The 18,623-nt window shown below is 40.4% G+C and overlaps 1 protein-coding gene across 1 annotated transcript in view; it reads right to left on the bottom strand.

Annotated features, from left to right (window-relative positions):
* MORC1 (MORC family CW-type zinc finger 1) overlaps nt 1-18,623 on the bottom strand; it is a 350,504-nt gene that overhangs the window by 170,560 nt on the left and 161,321 nt on the right. Inside the window, exons 6-9 of the mRNA XM_067738944.1 lie at nt 11,270-11,327; nt 9,009-9,293; nt 5,527-5,580; nt 1,322-1,356 (exon numbers count right to left, since the gene is read on the bottom strand). Of these exons, the coding sequence (XP_067595045.1) occupies nt 1,322-1,356; nt 5,527-5,580; nt 9,009-9,187 (268 nt within the window). The 5' untranslated portion in view covers nt 9,188-9,293; nt 11,270-11,327. The remainder of the gene's footprint in view (nt 1-1,321; nt 1,357-5,526; nt 5,581-9,008; nt 9,294-11,269; nt 11,328-18,623) is intronic.

Genomic DNA, 18,623 nt, shown 5'->3' with positions numbered 1-18,623 from the left:
AGACAGGACTATTCTTTTCTTCCTACACTACCTGACAAAAATCACATCCATATTTCAAGCCCTGGCTCTTTAATATGGGGTGTTCTTTCTCTGTGTTCCCACCATGCTTTGAGTCACTCCTAGGCAAGAGATGCTTATTCTCTTTCACTCTTATATAATTGGATATATATGTGGAAAGACCACCCTTTCTCCACTACTGGCATTTCCTTCTATGCAGAATGGAGTTCAATCAGTAGTAGTAAAGGGGCCCGTCTCTGTACCTTGACCATTTTTTCCCTGAAGCAGTGAGCTCACTCATCTGACTAGTAATTTGGGGAAAAGTAACTTAAGAAGGTTCTGCTCAGGTCTCTCCTGTTCCCTCTGAGAGCAAGCTGCCTGCAGAGAGCATGACTCCACTAGGTGGGCGAGTGCCTGATGCTCTCCCACACTAAGCTCCACACTCCAACCTAGCATTTATCAGCAATGAAGACTGACTCTCTTATTTGATTTCTCAAACTTCTCAGAACCTGGGAGTAGAAAGGGAAGAAGAGTGTCATTTATTATGTTTCTTCAAATCTCTCAAGATGTCCATGTCTCTCTTCCTCGTGAACCAGAAGCACCCACCTAGCACAAAATCTTAAAACATTTAGAAAACTGAACTGAACTGAGTTGCTTTTTAAATAATGATAAAACTTTATATCATGGACCACATTCTCTGGCCTGTGACCAACAGCCAATATTCACAGGAAAGCTGATAGAATCTGGGTTGGGGATCAGTTTTAACACAATAGGCGTTTCTCCAGGTAGTGTTAACTACAGGACTGGATCACAAAACCTAACTTCCTCTGCATCATATTCAGTGAAATGAACTAATAAGTGCAAAAAATACTTGGTGACTGGAAATGAAGTCAGTAAAGAAAACATGCTTGGTTTGAACTTCATAGCCTTCAAACATTCATACTACACATTCACTTACACACTTTAAAACTGTGATATGTTGGGAATGATGTATACTTAATTATGAATAACCATTAAGTTAATATGCATTTTAAAATAAAACTGTTTTCTCGTGGCAGACAAACTGACTGCTCCAAATCACTGATGCTTTCACAAAACCCTGGAAGATCTAATTTTGTAAATGAGTCCTCTAACAAGTGAACAATTTCACTCAAAGAGTATATTGTTCTCAACCTGGCTCCCCACGGGGTCACTGAACTCACAAAGCACTTAGATTACATTAAAAATCTATAGAATGTGGTTTGATTTTCATGAAATGAAAGAAAATCAAAATAACTACAGGCTTTTCCATTAGAAGAAAAAAGGAGAAAGAATATCTGCTCACCTGAAAACACATCAAGTCTTGCAGCCCCTGCATCTCTGAAAACAATATAAAAATACTGCTTCAGTATGAAATTGTATTTTTAAAAATTACATTAATCTGAATTGCTCATGTGACATATGATCTACTGTCAGATAGCAAACAATGGAGAAATCTGCTTAAATTGCTTTAAAAACACTAAAATGTTTCACCCTGCATTTGTAGACTAAGACCTATGATCACTCGTAATTTGAGAATATTACAAAGCCTAAAAGTCAGAAATTTAAAAGAAGAGATGGAATTTAGTGGTAGTTACACAAGAAGCTCAAGAAAATGGATATGAACATTAAAAAAAATGGTTGGAGAATAATCCAGAAGTCATATGAAGACTTTCATGATATATTTTAGTACAAAAAGAAAAAGAAAATTACTAAGTACTGTGTACCATATAATCACATTTTTAAAGAACATATATGATATTCATGTGCATATCTGTAAGGAAAGAAATCAAATGTTAACAGTGATTTTCTCTAGGTCAGAGGTTGACAATCTATGGTCTATGGGCCCACCAACCGTTTATGTGAATAAAGTTACAGGAACACAACCATGACCGTTTATTTACATATTGTCATATACCTATTGCTTATAGTCTGCCTTCACACTACAATAGTAGAGTTGGGTAGTTTCAACAGAGAACACATGGCCTACAAAGGTGAAAATATTTAATATTTGGTCTTGCACAGAGAAGTATGCTGGACACCCCCACACACAAATGATGAGGTTACTGGTGCCTTTTCTTTTTTTCTTATTCTTAGTTTTCTACAATTCACAGATATTATTTATGTATTTTCTTAAATTACTTTTTAAAGTAGAAACTTTAAAAGGAAAGGAGAAAGAGCCAGAAGATCCTGGTTTCCACATGAAGGCTGTGAGAGAAAGGAGAAGGGCAATGAGGGCTTAGCTGACGAGGAAGTGGGTATGTTGAGGGAAGGAAGAGTCTAGAAGGAAGCTCAGAATAATAACAACCAGTGGGACTCTGGTGGGAAAATCTGAGTGTCTCCCAAAATTTCCATCAGTCCTGACCCAAAACTACCCCAGATAAATTGGAGTAGGTACAATGTACCTGTTCTACAAAGTTGGCCCCTTAGCTCCTTCCTCTAGCCAACTGCTGCTTCTAAGTGCCTCCTCTAAAGAAATTCTGGGGTTACCACTGTCATTTCTTGGTCATTATCCATGTGACAAATAAATATTAAACCTTCCCTTCTAATCCTTACCACAGACCCGTGACACATAGGTATCATTACCTCCATTGTATAATTACATGTTATACAAAGTACCATGTATACAATAATTGCTCAATAAACGCCACTGTACTGAACCGTTTTTTTCATAGAAACAGTTTCTTCATAGAAAAATTCCATGGGATGAGACAAAGAACAGTCATTTACCTTTACGGCATATTAAGACATTTCATAATAAGCTTTGTACTTGAGCCCAGGTACTTTCTCTCTGAAATGTGTTGTATCAGGAAGAGTCCCCTAACAATTCCTTCCTATCCTGTCACATTTTTTCCTCCTCTTTCCACAACATTCTTTTAATACCTTCCAGTTCTAATTTTGACAACTCCAGGAAATCATCAAAATCTTGAACACAATGATATAAAATAACGTCTTAGAGTAACACAGGGACTTTATGAAGACCTCTGTAAGACCAAGCAAGCATCTCACGTAAGTCTGTTAAATAGCTTCATTTGCTGTCAATTACTAGCATCTAAGCAGCAGTGACAAACTTCAGTGTGCCCTGAAGACAGAGGAGCTGAAGAGTTCAGGCTGGCCGTGGGGAACACTGGGAATGGCAAAGCTGAAAACACAGGCTGGTCCCAAGAGTGCACCTGCTACACACCTGATCCCGTTGAGGAAGGCAGCCTCAAGGTTGGTACGTCTAATCTTTAAAAAAACATTAAAAAAGCATGGGATCCAGATTCTTTTATGTGGCACCTCATGTTTCTCAAACTTTACAAACAATTCCTTCTTTTCTTTTTTATAAATATTGTGCAAACTTTCAGTATGAGTCAAAGAAACATGAGACAGGCTGGACTTGTTCAGGGGCTGCCTGTTTACAAATGCTGCTTGAAGAATTGCTTGATTGATCACATTTCCCTCACTCCCCTGAGTCTGCAGTGAATCTTTCTTTGCTAATCACCCTCTCTACTCCATAAACCGTTCCCACTGTTCTATTTCTTCTACATTATGATTTTACTTGCCCTCCTTTGTTGAAATGAGTGAAACAACTTTATAGGAGAAAAGACAGTAGGCAAAAGAGACAGATGTGTTCTTTCACAGTTACAGATGTCAAGTTGCTGGAAATGGACACTGAGTAGGACAGAGGACTAATGGATACAGGAGGAGCCTTGCTTCAAAGCTTTGGGCAGAAGCAAACAGTAGAAACCCTGAATTCCTGCAGAGACTAACCATGAACATTCATGTGTAGTAGCCCCATCTCTGTTAGCTCCACCTAAGTTGCATTCACAGCTCTTCTGACCAAGCAAATTTCTTTTTCTCCTCTCCCCTCCCTTTTTGTGATGACGGTGATTCCATTAGTCCTGCAGAGTTTCATATAAAGAGGAGCTAGGGACTTTTTACTTAGCATTGAGCATGGCTGTGCAGGAAGTTCTAGATGGCTGGTTAAATGACTACACCCTGTGGTCACACTCAGTCACCTCCCTTCAAAGGCCAGAAACGAGAGGAAAATGCAAAATGCTGTAATACAGTCATCAATCAGTGGCAGGGAATTTAGATCTCCCCACTGAGATCCCTTATCTAACAACCGCATACTACTCCCTGGGTGGACTTTGCTTTCTGCAGAAAAGGTGACAAAATCTTCTGTTACAGGCAAATACAAATATAAAAAAATCAAATGCCATATTCAGTGAGCTGAAAAACTGACTCCTTCACAAACACACTATTGAGCAGGTCTTAAATTGTTAAAGAGATTTCCTTAAACATCAATACCTTTGTCAGAGACAGTAAAATGGGGCAAGGGAGTTCTGTAGCCAGACAGCCTGAATTTGAATTCTAGCTCTACCAAATATTAACTGTATCTCCTTGAATAGGTCATCTAACCTCTCTGTGCATCAATTTCTACATCTGGGGAATTCAAATAATGATTCCCAGGTCAAAGTGTTGTTGTCAAGAATAATGAGTTAATACCTCTACATGAAGAGCTTAGAACAGGATCTGATACACAGCAGGGTATCAACAACACTTAGCTCTTTTCTCCTTAACTATGCAATTCACTTTGATGCAGACTTCAGTAAATGCCCAAACCCAAACCTAAATTCTCAATACATAGTATACATTGATACATAATTCAAATAAAATCCAAATGAATATCTGCTATTACATGGTTATAAACACAAAAACAGATGTCCAGATGAATGGATAAAGAAGACGTGGCACATATATACAATGGAATATTACTCAGCCATAAAAAGAAACGAAACTGAGTTATTTGAGATGAGATGGACCTAGAGCCTGTCATACAGAGTGTAGTAAGTCAGAAAGAGAAAAACAAATACCGTATGCTAACACATATATATGGAATCTAAGAAAAAAAAAAAAAAAGGTCATGAAGAACCTAGGGGCAAGACGGGAATAAAGACACAGACCTACCAGAGAATGGACTTGAGGATATGGGGAGGGGGAAGGGTAAGCTGGGACAAAGTGAGAGAGTGGCATGGACATATATACACTACCAAACATAAGGTAGATAGCTAGTGGGAAGCAGCCGCATAGCACAGGAAGATCAGCTCGGTGCTTTGTGACCACCTGGAGGAGTGTGATAGAGAGGGTGGGAGAGAGGGAGACACAAGAGGGAAGAGATATGGGAACATATGTATATGTGTAACTGATTCACTTTGTTATAAAGCAGAAAGTAACACACCACTGTAAAGCAATTATACTCCAATAAAGATGTAAAAAAAAAAACAGATGTCCAATTTACCTGCACTTCAAGTATGATCATAAATACAAACTGAATAAAGATGAATAATTCCTCCTTTCATCTGTTCTTTTTCCTATAATACCTTGATTTTATAGGAAATCAAGTCACAAAGCATTCCAAGTAGGGAAATGACAACGTATTTTCATCTCTTAATATGACTAGACTTTATTAATGTTATAAAATGCCTTTGTCCCTTTGAATAACCTTTGTTTACACATAATCCTTACCTTGCATTGTCCAGCAATTCAGCCAGTGCTCCAAAAAGGAAACTGTGAGTGGTGCTGATGAAGAAATAGAGGGAAAACCAAAGTTAAACCAACTCTGTAATCAATGTAAAAGGTTCAAGACACGTTCAGACAATGTTCTCCAGTTCTAGGCAGATAATCAATTACGGCGTTATTCTAGAAAATACTTTCTCAGCATGGTCAAGATTCTGAAGTACATGACAAAGCCAGGGCTAAGAACACTATTGCCAAAATATCCTGTCTACTCCTAATGAAACAAAGACTTCAAGGATCTGACTGTACTTAAAGCAAATTTTGACATTTTAAAATTGCTTGATAAGCATTTACTCAAGTTTTTTAGAGAATGTTTCATTAAAGCTGTATTATTTAAGGCCAAATTACTTCTGAAAAACCTTGATCAAAATCCAGGCTCACTGAAAGACCTTAAGACTCCATCTGCAGACACAGGCACTGGCAGGGGACCCTGTTTGCACCACTAATCTACACTTTTCTGTGCAATCTTTTCACCTTGGACAACCCTGATCCTTAAATAATCTCACAGATTACCAGTGGTCACTCTCCCCTGTATCCCTCTTGCCAAGTCCTGGGCAATAGAACACACTAGATAGCCATCCTTATTTATACTTTGAAGGCTGAATGTTCCTCTGGGGTGATAACAAGCCACCTTCAGGGTCCCACACTTGCTTTTCATTTGTTGTTGTGGATATTTCAATCAGCAACCTTATCGCAGCATTAAAGTAAGATTCAGTAGGCAATTTTCTTTTTATATTTAGTGAACAGGTAGCAGAAGCAAGAGAGACCCATTTATCAAAAAACATCTGCTCATTTGTACAGGAGGAAGGATAATCTGCAATGTCTCAGGGACTCCAAATACCTCAGGCCACAGGATGATACGTTAGCTAAAAATTTATTTTAAAAAAATATATACATATATCTATTTTTGGAATTTTAAACTATAAACACATGCTGATGAGGGGTCTCTTGACTCCAGTCAGCTTTCAAATTCGTCATCAGAATAAACCTACTATGCTTCTAATGAAGAGACAAGTTTGTGAACCACTATCCTAATTGCTTAGTACACCATTCATTTGACTCTTAATTATACCCTACAGTAGAACTAACTCCTTTAATGGCAGACATCAGATGTCTCTGATTTCTGAGCTTAGCTGCTCTTATAAAATAGTTGCCTTTTAATAAATATTCACTGTTCGTGAAAAAAAGCATAAACCTACTAAATGCAATTATTGCAAAAAGGTGTCCTTCACTCAAAAGAAAGTTAGTACTTAAAAATCTAGAACAGAGCAAAAGAAAAGTGTCGGTGACATGCTTTACAAAAGCAGCACTTCAAACCACAAGCCTTTCTAAACAATCCTTCAGGAAAGTAACTGCAATCATTCTGATCCCCCCGCCAAAAATGCCATATAAGCTTCTGTACCGTTTCACTTGAGATTTTTACTGACTGCCTGCTATGTGCCAATGTGGACAGACATGTTCTTTACACTCTGCGGGCTCAAGTTAGTGGGGGATATGAAAAATACACAAGTAAATAAACATATAAAGATGAAAACACAGATTATGATTCAATGTTACTAAGAAAGAGGTATGGGGAAGAGTAACTGGTGAGGAAGGGAAAGGCTTTCTTCACAGAAGACATAAGCTGAACCCTGAAAGATGAGAGCTCAGTCCCTTGCAGAACTGGAGTGAAAATGCTCCAGCAAGAGCAGGAGGTGCAAAGACCTTGAAGCAGAAAAGAGCCAAGCAGGCCAGTCTGCTCTGGCTATGGTAAAACGGGGAGATCACAGCAAGACATGGGATGGCCAGGTCATGCAGTGCTTCCTACTCCATGGTTAGGAGCTCATACTTGGTCCCCATGCAACTGGAAACCACTGTCATGTCTTAAGAAAAGTGACACACCTTGGGGCTTCCCTGGTGACTCAGTGGTTAAGAATCCGCCTGCCAACGCAGGGGACACGGGTTTGAGCCCTGGTCCGGGAAGATCCCACATGCCGTGGAGCAACTAGGTCCGTGAGCCACAACTACTGAGCCCACATGCCACAACTACTGAAGTCTGCGCGCCTAGAGCCCGTGCTCCGCAACAAGAGAAGCCACCGCAATGAGAAGCCTGAACACCACAACGAAGAGTAGCCCCAGCTCACCGCAACTAGAGAAAGCCCGCGCACAGCAACGAAGACCCAACGCAGTCAAAAATAAAAATAAATAAATAAATATTAAAAAGAAAAAAAAAAGAAGAGTGACACATCTGGTTTAAGTTTTTAAAAGCTCACTCTGGCAGCTTTTAGGAAAACGGATCATAGGGAAGCAAGAAGGGGAAGCAGAGAACCTAGTTTAGAGGCCACGAGAAATCCAGAGGGGAGATGGCAGTAGAGATGGGGAGAAATGGATGAATTTGAGACACAGAGGTGGCATGAAGAGGACTTGATGATTGATGGATTGGATGTGGGGGTGAAGCAAAGGAGGAATAAAAAATCACTCCTGTTTTTACTGAGGCCAGTCTCAGATAAGAATTTTATCTCTGGGAGCTGAGACTATGCCAATTTGTATCTGATTTTGTTGCTGTGGCTTCACACTGCTGTCACTTTTGTTGTTAAGTTACCAGACCACCAACTGATAATGGGGTAGTATGGTGGCAGGGGGGAGGTTGGGGAGCAATAGCTATAGAAACTATGCAAAACTGAGGCTGAGGAACTTTTCTAAGATAAAATTCACAGTCTTTCCAGCACTCAGCTTATAATTTTTCAACTTGCTCAAAATTGCTATTTCTTCATTTGTCTTCTACCTGTTAACTTTTAACTACTTGTACCATCCTTTCCAGCTTGAAATCATTCTCCATGATAACAAGATAAAACTAAATATCTGCTGAATATTGCCTGTTTGTTTTATTCTGTTGTCTGTAAAAATTACACTGCTTTTCCCAAGCAGCAAGGCCAGGCTTCTTTACATTTCCATTTCTGTGGTTTCAAATCTGCTGCATCCTTTCTATCAATCGGTACTTTCAGTAAATACAAATTACTAAAAGGTTCCAAAAACTCAACATACCACTGTGAATTACACAGCACTCACTGCTATGCTTTGCTCTGTTGGAAATAACAGATGGACAAGAAAACCTCTGTCACCTGCCTCTGCAATCTGAATATTCAATATAACACCTAAAGAGTAGCCAAAGGGGCTACTGGCCTGACAGAAGAAACAGTGCCCTGGTAATAACTAAAATGTGAGATTCCTATCCTCATAGAGGTTACATTTTCAGAAAGACTCAGGATGCAACAGCGGCTGGAATCGATAAATACAAATTACTCTTTGGAGGGCAAATTTAATCTGTAAAATGTCAGTGTGTTAGGGAGAGAAATCATTAGAGATAGGCCAGGATGGTAGAATGAGGAGATGGACAAACGTCTCCATTGTGTGGACAGGCTCCCCCGTTCCGGCTACGCCAGGGTACTCACGAGTTGGCGTGGATGAAGTCCAGATTCAGCTGGGCCCGCCGCAGAGCGGTATACTTGTCGTCCATGGCCTGGAACGCGACCCGCGCGGCCCTCGGGCACCCAGACGACAGACCCAGCAGCCTTTCGCCCATCTCCACGCCCACGTCCACGTCCACGCCCACGCCCTTGCGCAGACACATGGCTCGGCGAGCACGCGCTCCCCCTGGTGGCCGGAGCGCGAAGCTCACCCTGCGCTGTGGGCCCGAGTGTCTGGCAAGTTAAGTCTGGTCCTGATCTTGGATCCACCTGGTGATAAGGCGTCTGGGCTAGGCTCCTCTTCCCGAATTGAGGTTTACGTAACCTTACTAAACACTCTTTTCTATCATTCCCCAACTGGAAAATGGAGCCCAGGGCTGGGGCTAGAATTCGATCAGAAATGATCGCACACACACATACACACATAAACACACAGAATGGGAAGAATCTGGGAGGCGAGGTCGGTAAGGGAGCTGGGGACGGTAGGGAAGGAAAATGGATAGTTTCCCTTTTGCGGTTGTTACACAGCAGAGGTCAAGGCCCTTTGTGTTCTCACCCCAGCACTTACCCGTGTCCCTTGGGTTGTGTTTTCTCCAGTTGAAGGAAAGAAAGAAGAAAAGCGGTCAGCCAGAGAGAGAAAGGAAGGAAGAACTAAAGGCAATCAGAACAGAATGTGAAGGCTTGTGTTCCGTGAGAACCTTTTTCACCTGTCAGCTGCCATTCAATTGTTTGATGTGCTGGCGCGATTCAAAGAATAGACATTCTGTATTGTTCCAAAAGACAGAATTGGGCAAGTGGAAGGTGGAAAGAGGGGGATTGGGGATAAATATAAGGAAGGGCTGTGTATGCCAGCTGTCCAAAAGGGGATACAAAGCACTGAGTCACCAAACCCTGAGCTGAAACAAGATTTGTCAAGGATGTGTTAGGGAAAGGTGCTGGCTGGGATGACAAATTAGTAGGCCTAGTTGACTTCTAAGTGTTCAAACTCATTCATTCTAAGGTACTATGACTTGCAAATAAGGTAGTTCGATAGTACTCAGCAGATGTTTTATATGAGAGTTTTAAAATCAGAAACAAGCATCTATGGAATAAAGAAGTTGGACTAGATGTGTTTGTGATTTCCAGGCATTACACAAGCAATGAGGCTCACAAAAAAAAAGAAAAACAATGTCAGTTTTGGGGTACTCATTCTACTTCCAAAGAAAGAAGTTTATCTGTTACTACATTTGTAAGACTCAGTAGAGGAAGAGAGAATCTGAATGGCAACCCAAGCGCACATGGTGCTCTAATTTGAAAACCGGTAGTAAGCACAAACATTTCAAATAATTTTCCTGATTGCATTTTTGTTTTAACAGTGGCTATGACGGTGTTTTGATAGCAAAATTCTCTTTCCTAAGGAACGTGAGCTATCTTTCCCATCTTTCCTTTCATAGAACTTCAATGAAAGTATGATATTTTATTTTCATTTTATGGGTAAGAAAAGCTTGACAAGCCTCTCCTGGATTTATTTTATTACCCCCAATTTCCAGCCGCTACCTCAAAGAAATTTACTTTTGGGAGGGCACCAGAGCCACTAGCCTATAATTAGTAATGGGCTGTAATACCTAATTTCTACCAGAGGGAAGGGTGTGATTATCACAGAAGCACTCCGTCTAATAATCTGAGCAGAGCCCTCCTACAGTAAGTGGGCAGTCCCAAAGCACTAGACATTTCCAGCTGGCCTGGATGACAGACACACGGGAGGGATCTATTAGATGGTGCTGAAAAAGAGCCCTGAGGTCATTGTGCACAACCCACCAAAAGCCTTTTTCCCCATTTCAACTCTGCTTTGCCACTCTGCTGTCATAAAGGCAATTTGTTTCCTCTTTAACGTATACTTTTGGGATTGCCTGTCTCAGCCACCCCCCTCAGCCCTGCCTCAGTATTCATTTTAACATTACTTCATGATAAAAATACTAGGGAATAACAGGGAGGAGAAATTTAAAATGAGAACATCATCTGCTTATCTTATGGTTGATCCTGATGTTGAGAACAGTCAATTTGGGATATGAGACTCTTCAGCTCTTCCTAACCAAACATTTCAGCTTTGCAACATTCATGTACTAGTCACAAATGGCGGCTCAAATTTTTCAAACTCCACTTTCCCCCTTTCGCTTAACTTTGTATGAACCAACATTTCATTACTCTACACAAACATGTTTAAACACAAAACAAAGTTTATAAACATAAAAAACGGACACTTGTACCTTCCAACCATGCACAACGGTGTGCCATCTCCCAAGAACTATAAGAAGTGACATCGTCCTAAGATAATAAACACAGAAAACAAATGCTATTAAGGTGATAATGTTGAAAGAGGCCAATAACCCTCAATCGATAATAATGAAATGTCTCTGAAAGCACCTCACACCATTATGGCTCATTTTCTTGCTTTTGTGTGAACCTAGTCAGTGTGTTTTCATCTCTTCCAATCTACTCCAGGTTAGACAATGGTGGGGTTTTCATTATAGAAATTCTGTTACCCATATAATTGACCATCTTTATATTCCCAAATATTTAGCACTGTGATAAGCATCCCTGGAGACGGTGGAAAATATGAGGCCCAAAACTTGCTCAAAGAATAGTGATGGTATTAAATGAGTTAGAAAATATGGTATTCACTCTGGGTTGGCTAACCCACTAGCCATTTTCCCAACTCTCCTCTTTCTACTATCAAAGTTGAAGACTTACTTTTCTAGACTCCCCTGCAGCAAAGGTGGCCATCTGACTTACTACTCTTGAATAAGATAAAAGCAGAAATGTGTTGAGTGGTTTCTAGAAAACCACTAGATAAAAGGCACAGTCGCGGCTGGTTCTACCTCCCTTCTTTCTTGTTTCTGCTTTAAATACAGGTGCAATTACAGGATATTGAGGTGTCATTTGCATCCATGAGGGAAAGTCAAGAGAATTGCAGGAAGCAGTCCCAAACATTCTTGAATTACTAAACCAAAGCCAGAAGTCACTCACCTCCAGAGTTTTCATTATGAAACAAAACTTTATTGGTTTAAGTAATTATAATTGGATTTTCTTTTACTTGTAGCCAAAACTGTTCTTAACCAATAGAAATAAAGACAAAGCATAATGCCAGAAAGCACCAGAAGCATACTTTCTTTCCATCACTGGGCATCAGCAGAAGATTATTTGTTATGAACTGTGATTTATAAGTCTTTTCTTGACAGAAGTGGTAAATGTCAGTAGAGAGGAAGACCCTTGCAGGAGCCATTAGAACAAAGAGAGAGAGGAAGAGGCAAGACATGTGTGTGTATACAGAATATCATAACTAGAGTTGTTAGACTAAAGCACAGGAAGAGACAGTGTTGGCCAGATAAGGGAGGAGAGCATTAAAGAGAAGTTGGAGTGTCGGGGTGAAATTTATGTTTAGAGTGATGTATAATTTTGAGCCATTATTGGCTCATGCAGTAAATCAGTCATTCATTTGGTGAGAGCCAGCTCCATGGTAGGTTCCAAGAATATAAAAATACAAATATCACGTTTCTGGTTACAGTTTAATAGAGGCAGAGTGTATCAGGTTTCAATGTAGGAAACAGAAACCATTCTGCATACGTCAGACACCAAGTAATATGATGCAGGGAAATGGATATTGACAAAATCCATGGAAGAGATGGTAGAGCTCGAGTCAGGGGCCCACCACAGGACAGTTGAATTCAGCCTCACACCATGAAGCTTCAGAACAGAGGGCAGCAGTCTCCTGATGCCACTGTCGCAACTGCCTCCAGCTACACGTGAGGGCGGTTTCCACGTACAGGAATGCTGAGGGTGGCCACCGCCTCTGCGCAATCACATCCCACGTCCTGCCTAGTAGCAGCAAAACAAGACAAAATCTAAGTATAGTTTCTAGTGTTTCAGTCTCTCTAACTGGAGGGATTAGAGAGAAGGTGCTTGGAGACTAAGGGAAATGATGCACAGTTTCCACCACACTGATGGACTTTTAAAGCCTCCATTCGTGCATGAAGGTGTTACAGGTCCTGTGAGAGAAGTTTGGGTTCCAAGGAGGGAGGTGGGTTAGGAGAGACTTCAAAGAAGCGATGGCACTTGACCAGTGCCTTGAAAGATGATCTTATACTTGTTGGGTGAACAGAATCAGGACTGGCATTTTCGGTAGAGTGCTCAGTTGAAAAAAGGAAAAATGTGAAGCTACACAGACACTCAATGGGCAGCTCACTGTGTCTGGAGTGAGGGGCACAAAGTGGGGCAGGAGAGGAGGGGGTGCAAGCTTCAAGAGGACTGGGAAGGAAGTGGGAGTCAGGTCATGGTGGACCCTGAATGCTGTACTGAAGAATTTGGAGTGGATCTTGCGGGGGCTGGAAACCAGAGTCAGGCCTCCAGCAATGGAGGGCTATGAATGAATTTGGGCTTTGTAAGGATTGCTCTGGCTGCATGTGAGTACTAGGTTGGAGGAGTTCAAGCCCGGAAGCAGGAAGGCTAGTTAGCAGAGTGTTGTAGTAGAAAGTGAGAAACAGCCTCCTGAGCTGGGGAGAATTTGATACTATGTGGGAAAGAGATGAACTGGATGCCCTGATAGTTTAGGTAGCCATAAAGGTCATCTCTGGAAGACTTGCAATAAAGTGGAGAAGAAACCGTGGAAATGAGGACGGGAGCGGTGCCCATGGAGAGAAAGAGATGAATAAGAAAGGTCGCTATTAGGAAAACCTGGGAGTGGGCATTCCTAAATGGGACCACAAGATACTAGTAAACGCAAGGAGAAAATACAAGTTTGGTTGGCTTAACCTAGTCCTTCAGGGGTCTGAGGGAAGCAGGAAAGAAAGAAAGGGCAAAAGTTACTCCATGGTTTTAAGCTTGAAGTCCTGGGGAGATGGTCTTGCCGTTGACAGTATTGGGTAAGGCACCCCAAATTACCAGTTTGAAAGGTAGAAGAGAATGAGTTCATTTTTGTCACGTTAGGATTTCGCATGAAACAAACAGCACATCCAAGTAGAGTATTGTCTTACACTTTAAATAAATATGTGGTTTTCCTGTCTTCAATGGAGTTAGCTAACAACAGGTTGTCATTTTTCAACAAAATGTAATTTTGTGTTATGGAAAATATTAGTGAAGTTATTGAGCCTTGTGTGCCTCTGAAGTCAGAGGCTGAGAAGTTCGTGGGAATGGGAGAAGCTGGTTAAAGATACCAGGAAGAAAAGAGACACACTCAGGTGAATGTATGGGGAAATGCGAATTTTGTGGCTATGAGTTAATATTTGTCAAGACTGATCAAAAAAAATCTGCAAATAAATTTTCCCTCCTGAACCCCCGTTTACATACGGATGTCTAATTTGTGAATTGAGGCTGTATATCAACTCAATAGGCTGCCTAGAATTATACAATAGCCTCACCCTGAGAAGTCAAGACAGTGTTTTTTATAATTGTATTTCCTGGGATTTGTCCATTTAAAAATGAAGGGGAAATAATATGTCCAGATCCCTCTCAAACTTGTTCCATCTTCTTTCAACACAACCCTTTTATCTATAAAACAGAAATAGAGTTACAGATATAGAAAAAAAACTTATGGTTACCAGGGGGTAAAGGGGAGGGGAGGGATAAATGAGAGATTGAGATTAATATATGCACACTACTGTATATGAAATAGATAACTAATAAGGACCTACTGTATAGCACAGGGAACTCTACTCAATACTCTGTAATGGCCTATATGGAAAAAGAATCTAAAAAAGAGTGGATATATGTATATGTATAACTGATTCACTTTGCTGTACGCCTGAAACTAACTAATAAAAATTAAAAAGAAAGAAAAAAATCATTGCAAATAGCCAAACTTAGTGCATTATTAGAATGCAAAGTGATAAAACAACACACATTGATCTTTGGGGCACTCTGTAATGAGTCTTTTTTAAAGTTCAAAGGTGGAAAAAACCTCACACATGTAAGTAAGACTCGTACCCTGACCTTTGAGAACAGCAGTTACAGACGTGTAATGAATCACTGACAATTCAAAGGGAGAGGTAAGCACATTTTTCCTGCTGTGGCAAAAAGAACCACCTCTTAAAATTTCTTATCTAACTCAAATTGCAGACCTTTGAAATGAAACAAATTGTCCTGTATGTTCTCCAATGGACAATTTTCAGTCTGGGGACCTTTCTTACCCATAATTGTATTGTCTCCCCCCCCCGCCACCCAAGAACATACCACAATAACATCCAGGAAATGCCTGGTATATTTCAGAAACTTAAATAAACTTTTGTTTTTAATATAAAATTTGCTGACTATTTTTACTATTATCATATCCCTCCCATATCAAATCACCAGACTTCTGTTATTTGAGGTATGCTCAAAGAATGTTGTAATGAAAAACAAGTTTTTAGAGCAGGGACAAATTTTGTCTACAATCAAAACTGCACAGCCGTTTTAGAATAGTTTTTGGTTTTATTTTACTGTTGAACTTCAATTATCTTTGTTCTACCATAAATAGAACAAAAAAGTAATGCAAAAAATCCAACATGTAAATGAAGAAATGAGCCTGTGATGTGATATAAGGGCTCATCTATCATCAGCCTAACACTCTACCATCTTGTTATTTGTAGCCTCATATTTCCTCAACAAGGTGTGAAGCCTTTCATTTCACAGATACTGCTGGGGGAAATCATATGGTGTGGCAGAGAGGAATTACTGAATGTGGGCTGAATGTGGAAGTAACTAGTTTCAAGGTTCCCAGTTCAAACACTGATGCCATCCTGCTCTTCTGGCTCAGAGGTATTTTCTCGATATCCCTACCTTGGATGGGGACTGGAGCGCCGTCCGGAAGAGGCAACTTGCTCTTACACCTTATCCCAGTGATATGGTTAATGATGGAGCGTCTTCCTGGGTGTGGTGACTGATAACACATAATGCTATTGGAAAACATCTAATCAACAAAAAATGCCAACAGACTTTGATATGAAGTATGCACGTGGGGATTGAGAGTTCATAACATCTCTCGAGTTTCCAAATTCCACACCTTTTCACCCCAAATCATTCAGTTTGAGTGTGGCACAGGGAGGTTGGGGGTGGGAAGTGAGTCATTGATTTAGAGCCTGAATCCTTTTCACAGTGGCTTCCTGACTTTGTATCAGTTTCTGTAACATGCTTCTCTCCACCACTCTTTCTTTGGGGGCGCTATTTCTTTCTCTTTAACTTTCTCACTTGTTCCTCCCCATTCCTAGGAAAAGCACTCTCTACCCTCTGATCACTAACCACCGAATTGGTCAATTGGGTTGTTGTCTCTATTCAGAACATCACTTCCTGCCAAAGCTAATCACCCTATAATTTAAGGGGCCCCCATCCCTAGGTAGTCTCTCACCACTGAAAAGTCATATTTGCAGTGGATATCACCACTCCAAAAGTGGTATTTCCTTTTTTCTTGTACCTAACTCTTATAGATAAAAATCCCCATAATACCTGAGGTGATAAGTAATTATTATTATCAACTTTCCACTGGCAGGATCTTCCCCCACAAAGAAGCTTGCCATCATAGGCTGAGGAGTTTGAGGGACTGGGCTCATTAGACTTGGCTGGATTTATTAAATATTGCCTCACATTATTTTATAACTTAGGTATTCAAAAGTTTCTTCAAGGCAGCTATGTGCATGATAAAATAGTGTATAGTTGATCATTTACCCACCCCCTCTTCTGTCTTTCACTTTCCCCTAGAGCACAAACATACCCCAAACTCTGTCATGGTCTTGTCTTTATAACCGTATCTCAATCAGACCATAAAATACCTTTGTTTAATTATCTTAGACTGAGTCCTAATGCTTATTCTTTCTGTGTTTGTAGTCTCTTCCTTTTTCTCATCCTCCTTTTCAGGATTACCCCTCCATTCTTATCCCCACCTAAAGTTCTCTTCTTTGTGGCATCATAATTCTCATCTAGAGGAACTAAAGGATTAATCCTGAGCAGAAAGTCTGATGGTGACAGTAGAGAATATGACATCTCTCTGACCTAAAGGGGACTGGGACATTGAAAGCCATTATACCTCTATTAAAAGTTAAATCTCTATTCCTTATAGTAACCCTCTGTATGGGGATAATCACAATTCCAGGAGCCTTGGAACCTGCACTAAATTTGATTTTCTAGTTCCAAAGGATAATATTCTCAGGATTGCTTGAGAACTATATTACAGTGGATAACAAAAAATGACTATAATAATGCATTTAATGCCTATTATATGACCAGGAATAAACCATATAATCTGGTTTTAGGGCTCATGAGAAATTTATGAATTCTATCTGAATAGCCTGTTAAAAATGAAACCAGTGCTGCCATGGTACAAAGGCCTCTTTCCAAGCTCCCTAATTCACTCTTGCCCATTTATACCTGTCCCAATACAGTTTGCTTCCATGGAAAAGAAATGTATCCATCAACCTGGTGGTCAACCTCCATGGGAACAGGAACTAAAATTTTACATTAGCCTCAACATGTTGACCCAGAGATATAAATAATTCAACAATTTTTAAATTCCTAGGATGGAATCTGAATCAGCAAAGACAGAAAGAGAGGCTTGTGAGAGAGCATTTCTTCTCTTTCTCAAACCTCTCTTTTACTGAAGAGAGAAAAACAATTTCACCATGGAAAACATCATCAGCTGACAGTCTCAGGGGGACTCTTCCTCCATCCACTATTTTTGGTTAACTTTCCAAATACTCCTATTCCTTATGGACAAACAAGAGTTGGGAAAAGCAAAACTACCCAAGTTTGAAGGTTTTTCTCTTTGCTAACTTGTTATGGAGTGAACTATATCCCCCCCAAACTTTATGTATTCATATGTTGAATACCTAGCCCCCAGTATCTAAGAATGTGACTGTATTTGGAGATAGGGCCTTTGAAGAGGTAATTAAGTTAAAGTGAGAATGTTAGGGTGTGCTCTAATTCAGTCTGATTGCTGTCCTTGTAAGAAGAGGAGACTAGGACAAGGACACCAGGGATGTGTGCGTGCACAGAGGGAAAGCCATGTGAAGAGGCAGCAAGAGGGAGGCTAAAGAAAAGCTGAAACGAAGGGTCTCAGAGGAAAGCAAGTCTGTCGACACCTTGATCTTGGATTTACAGCCTCCAGAACAGTGAGAAATAAATTTCCTTTGCTTATGCCACCCATTCTGTGGTATTTGCTATGGCAGCTCTAGCTGCCATATTACATGCCCTAGCTGTAATATGCTCTAGCATATTACAAACTAATACCCGCCACCCAACAACAATTAATGGGAAGCAATTTCTACCATTCTTATGCAGCCACTGTGCCAACAAATGTTCTCCTTTTAACCTCTTGCCCCTTCCAACCCAGGACTCAAGATTTTCTGTTTATGCTCCCCAATCTGCCTCCCCACCCATGGCGTTTCATTTTCAAATGCCCTCATCCATAACCTCCTATATCTTAACTCCCCCATCTTTTCCTCAAGGAACAAGGCATTTCAAGCAATACTTTAAATCCTTTAAAGCTATTCCTTTCCCTGGAAAATCCAGCTGCTGTTTCAATACACTAGACCGAAGCACATGCCCTTACATTTTGATCCTGAGTAAGTCACACTGGTAAGGGCTCAATTACAGGTTGCA

This window comes from Pseudorca crassidens, chromosome 5 (assembly GCF_039906515.1).
Source record: "Pseudorca crassidens isolate mPseCra1 chromosome 5, mPseCra1.hap1, whole genome shotgun sequence".
NCBI lineage: Eukaryota > Metazoa > Chordata > Mammalia > Artiodactyla > Delphinidae > Pseudorca > Pseudorca crassidens.
This window is presented reverse-complemented; position numbering and strand designations above follow the sequence as displayed.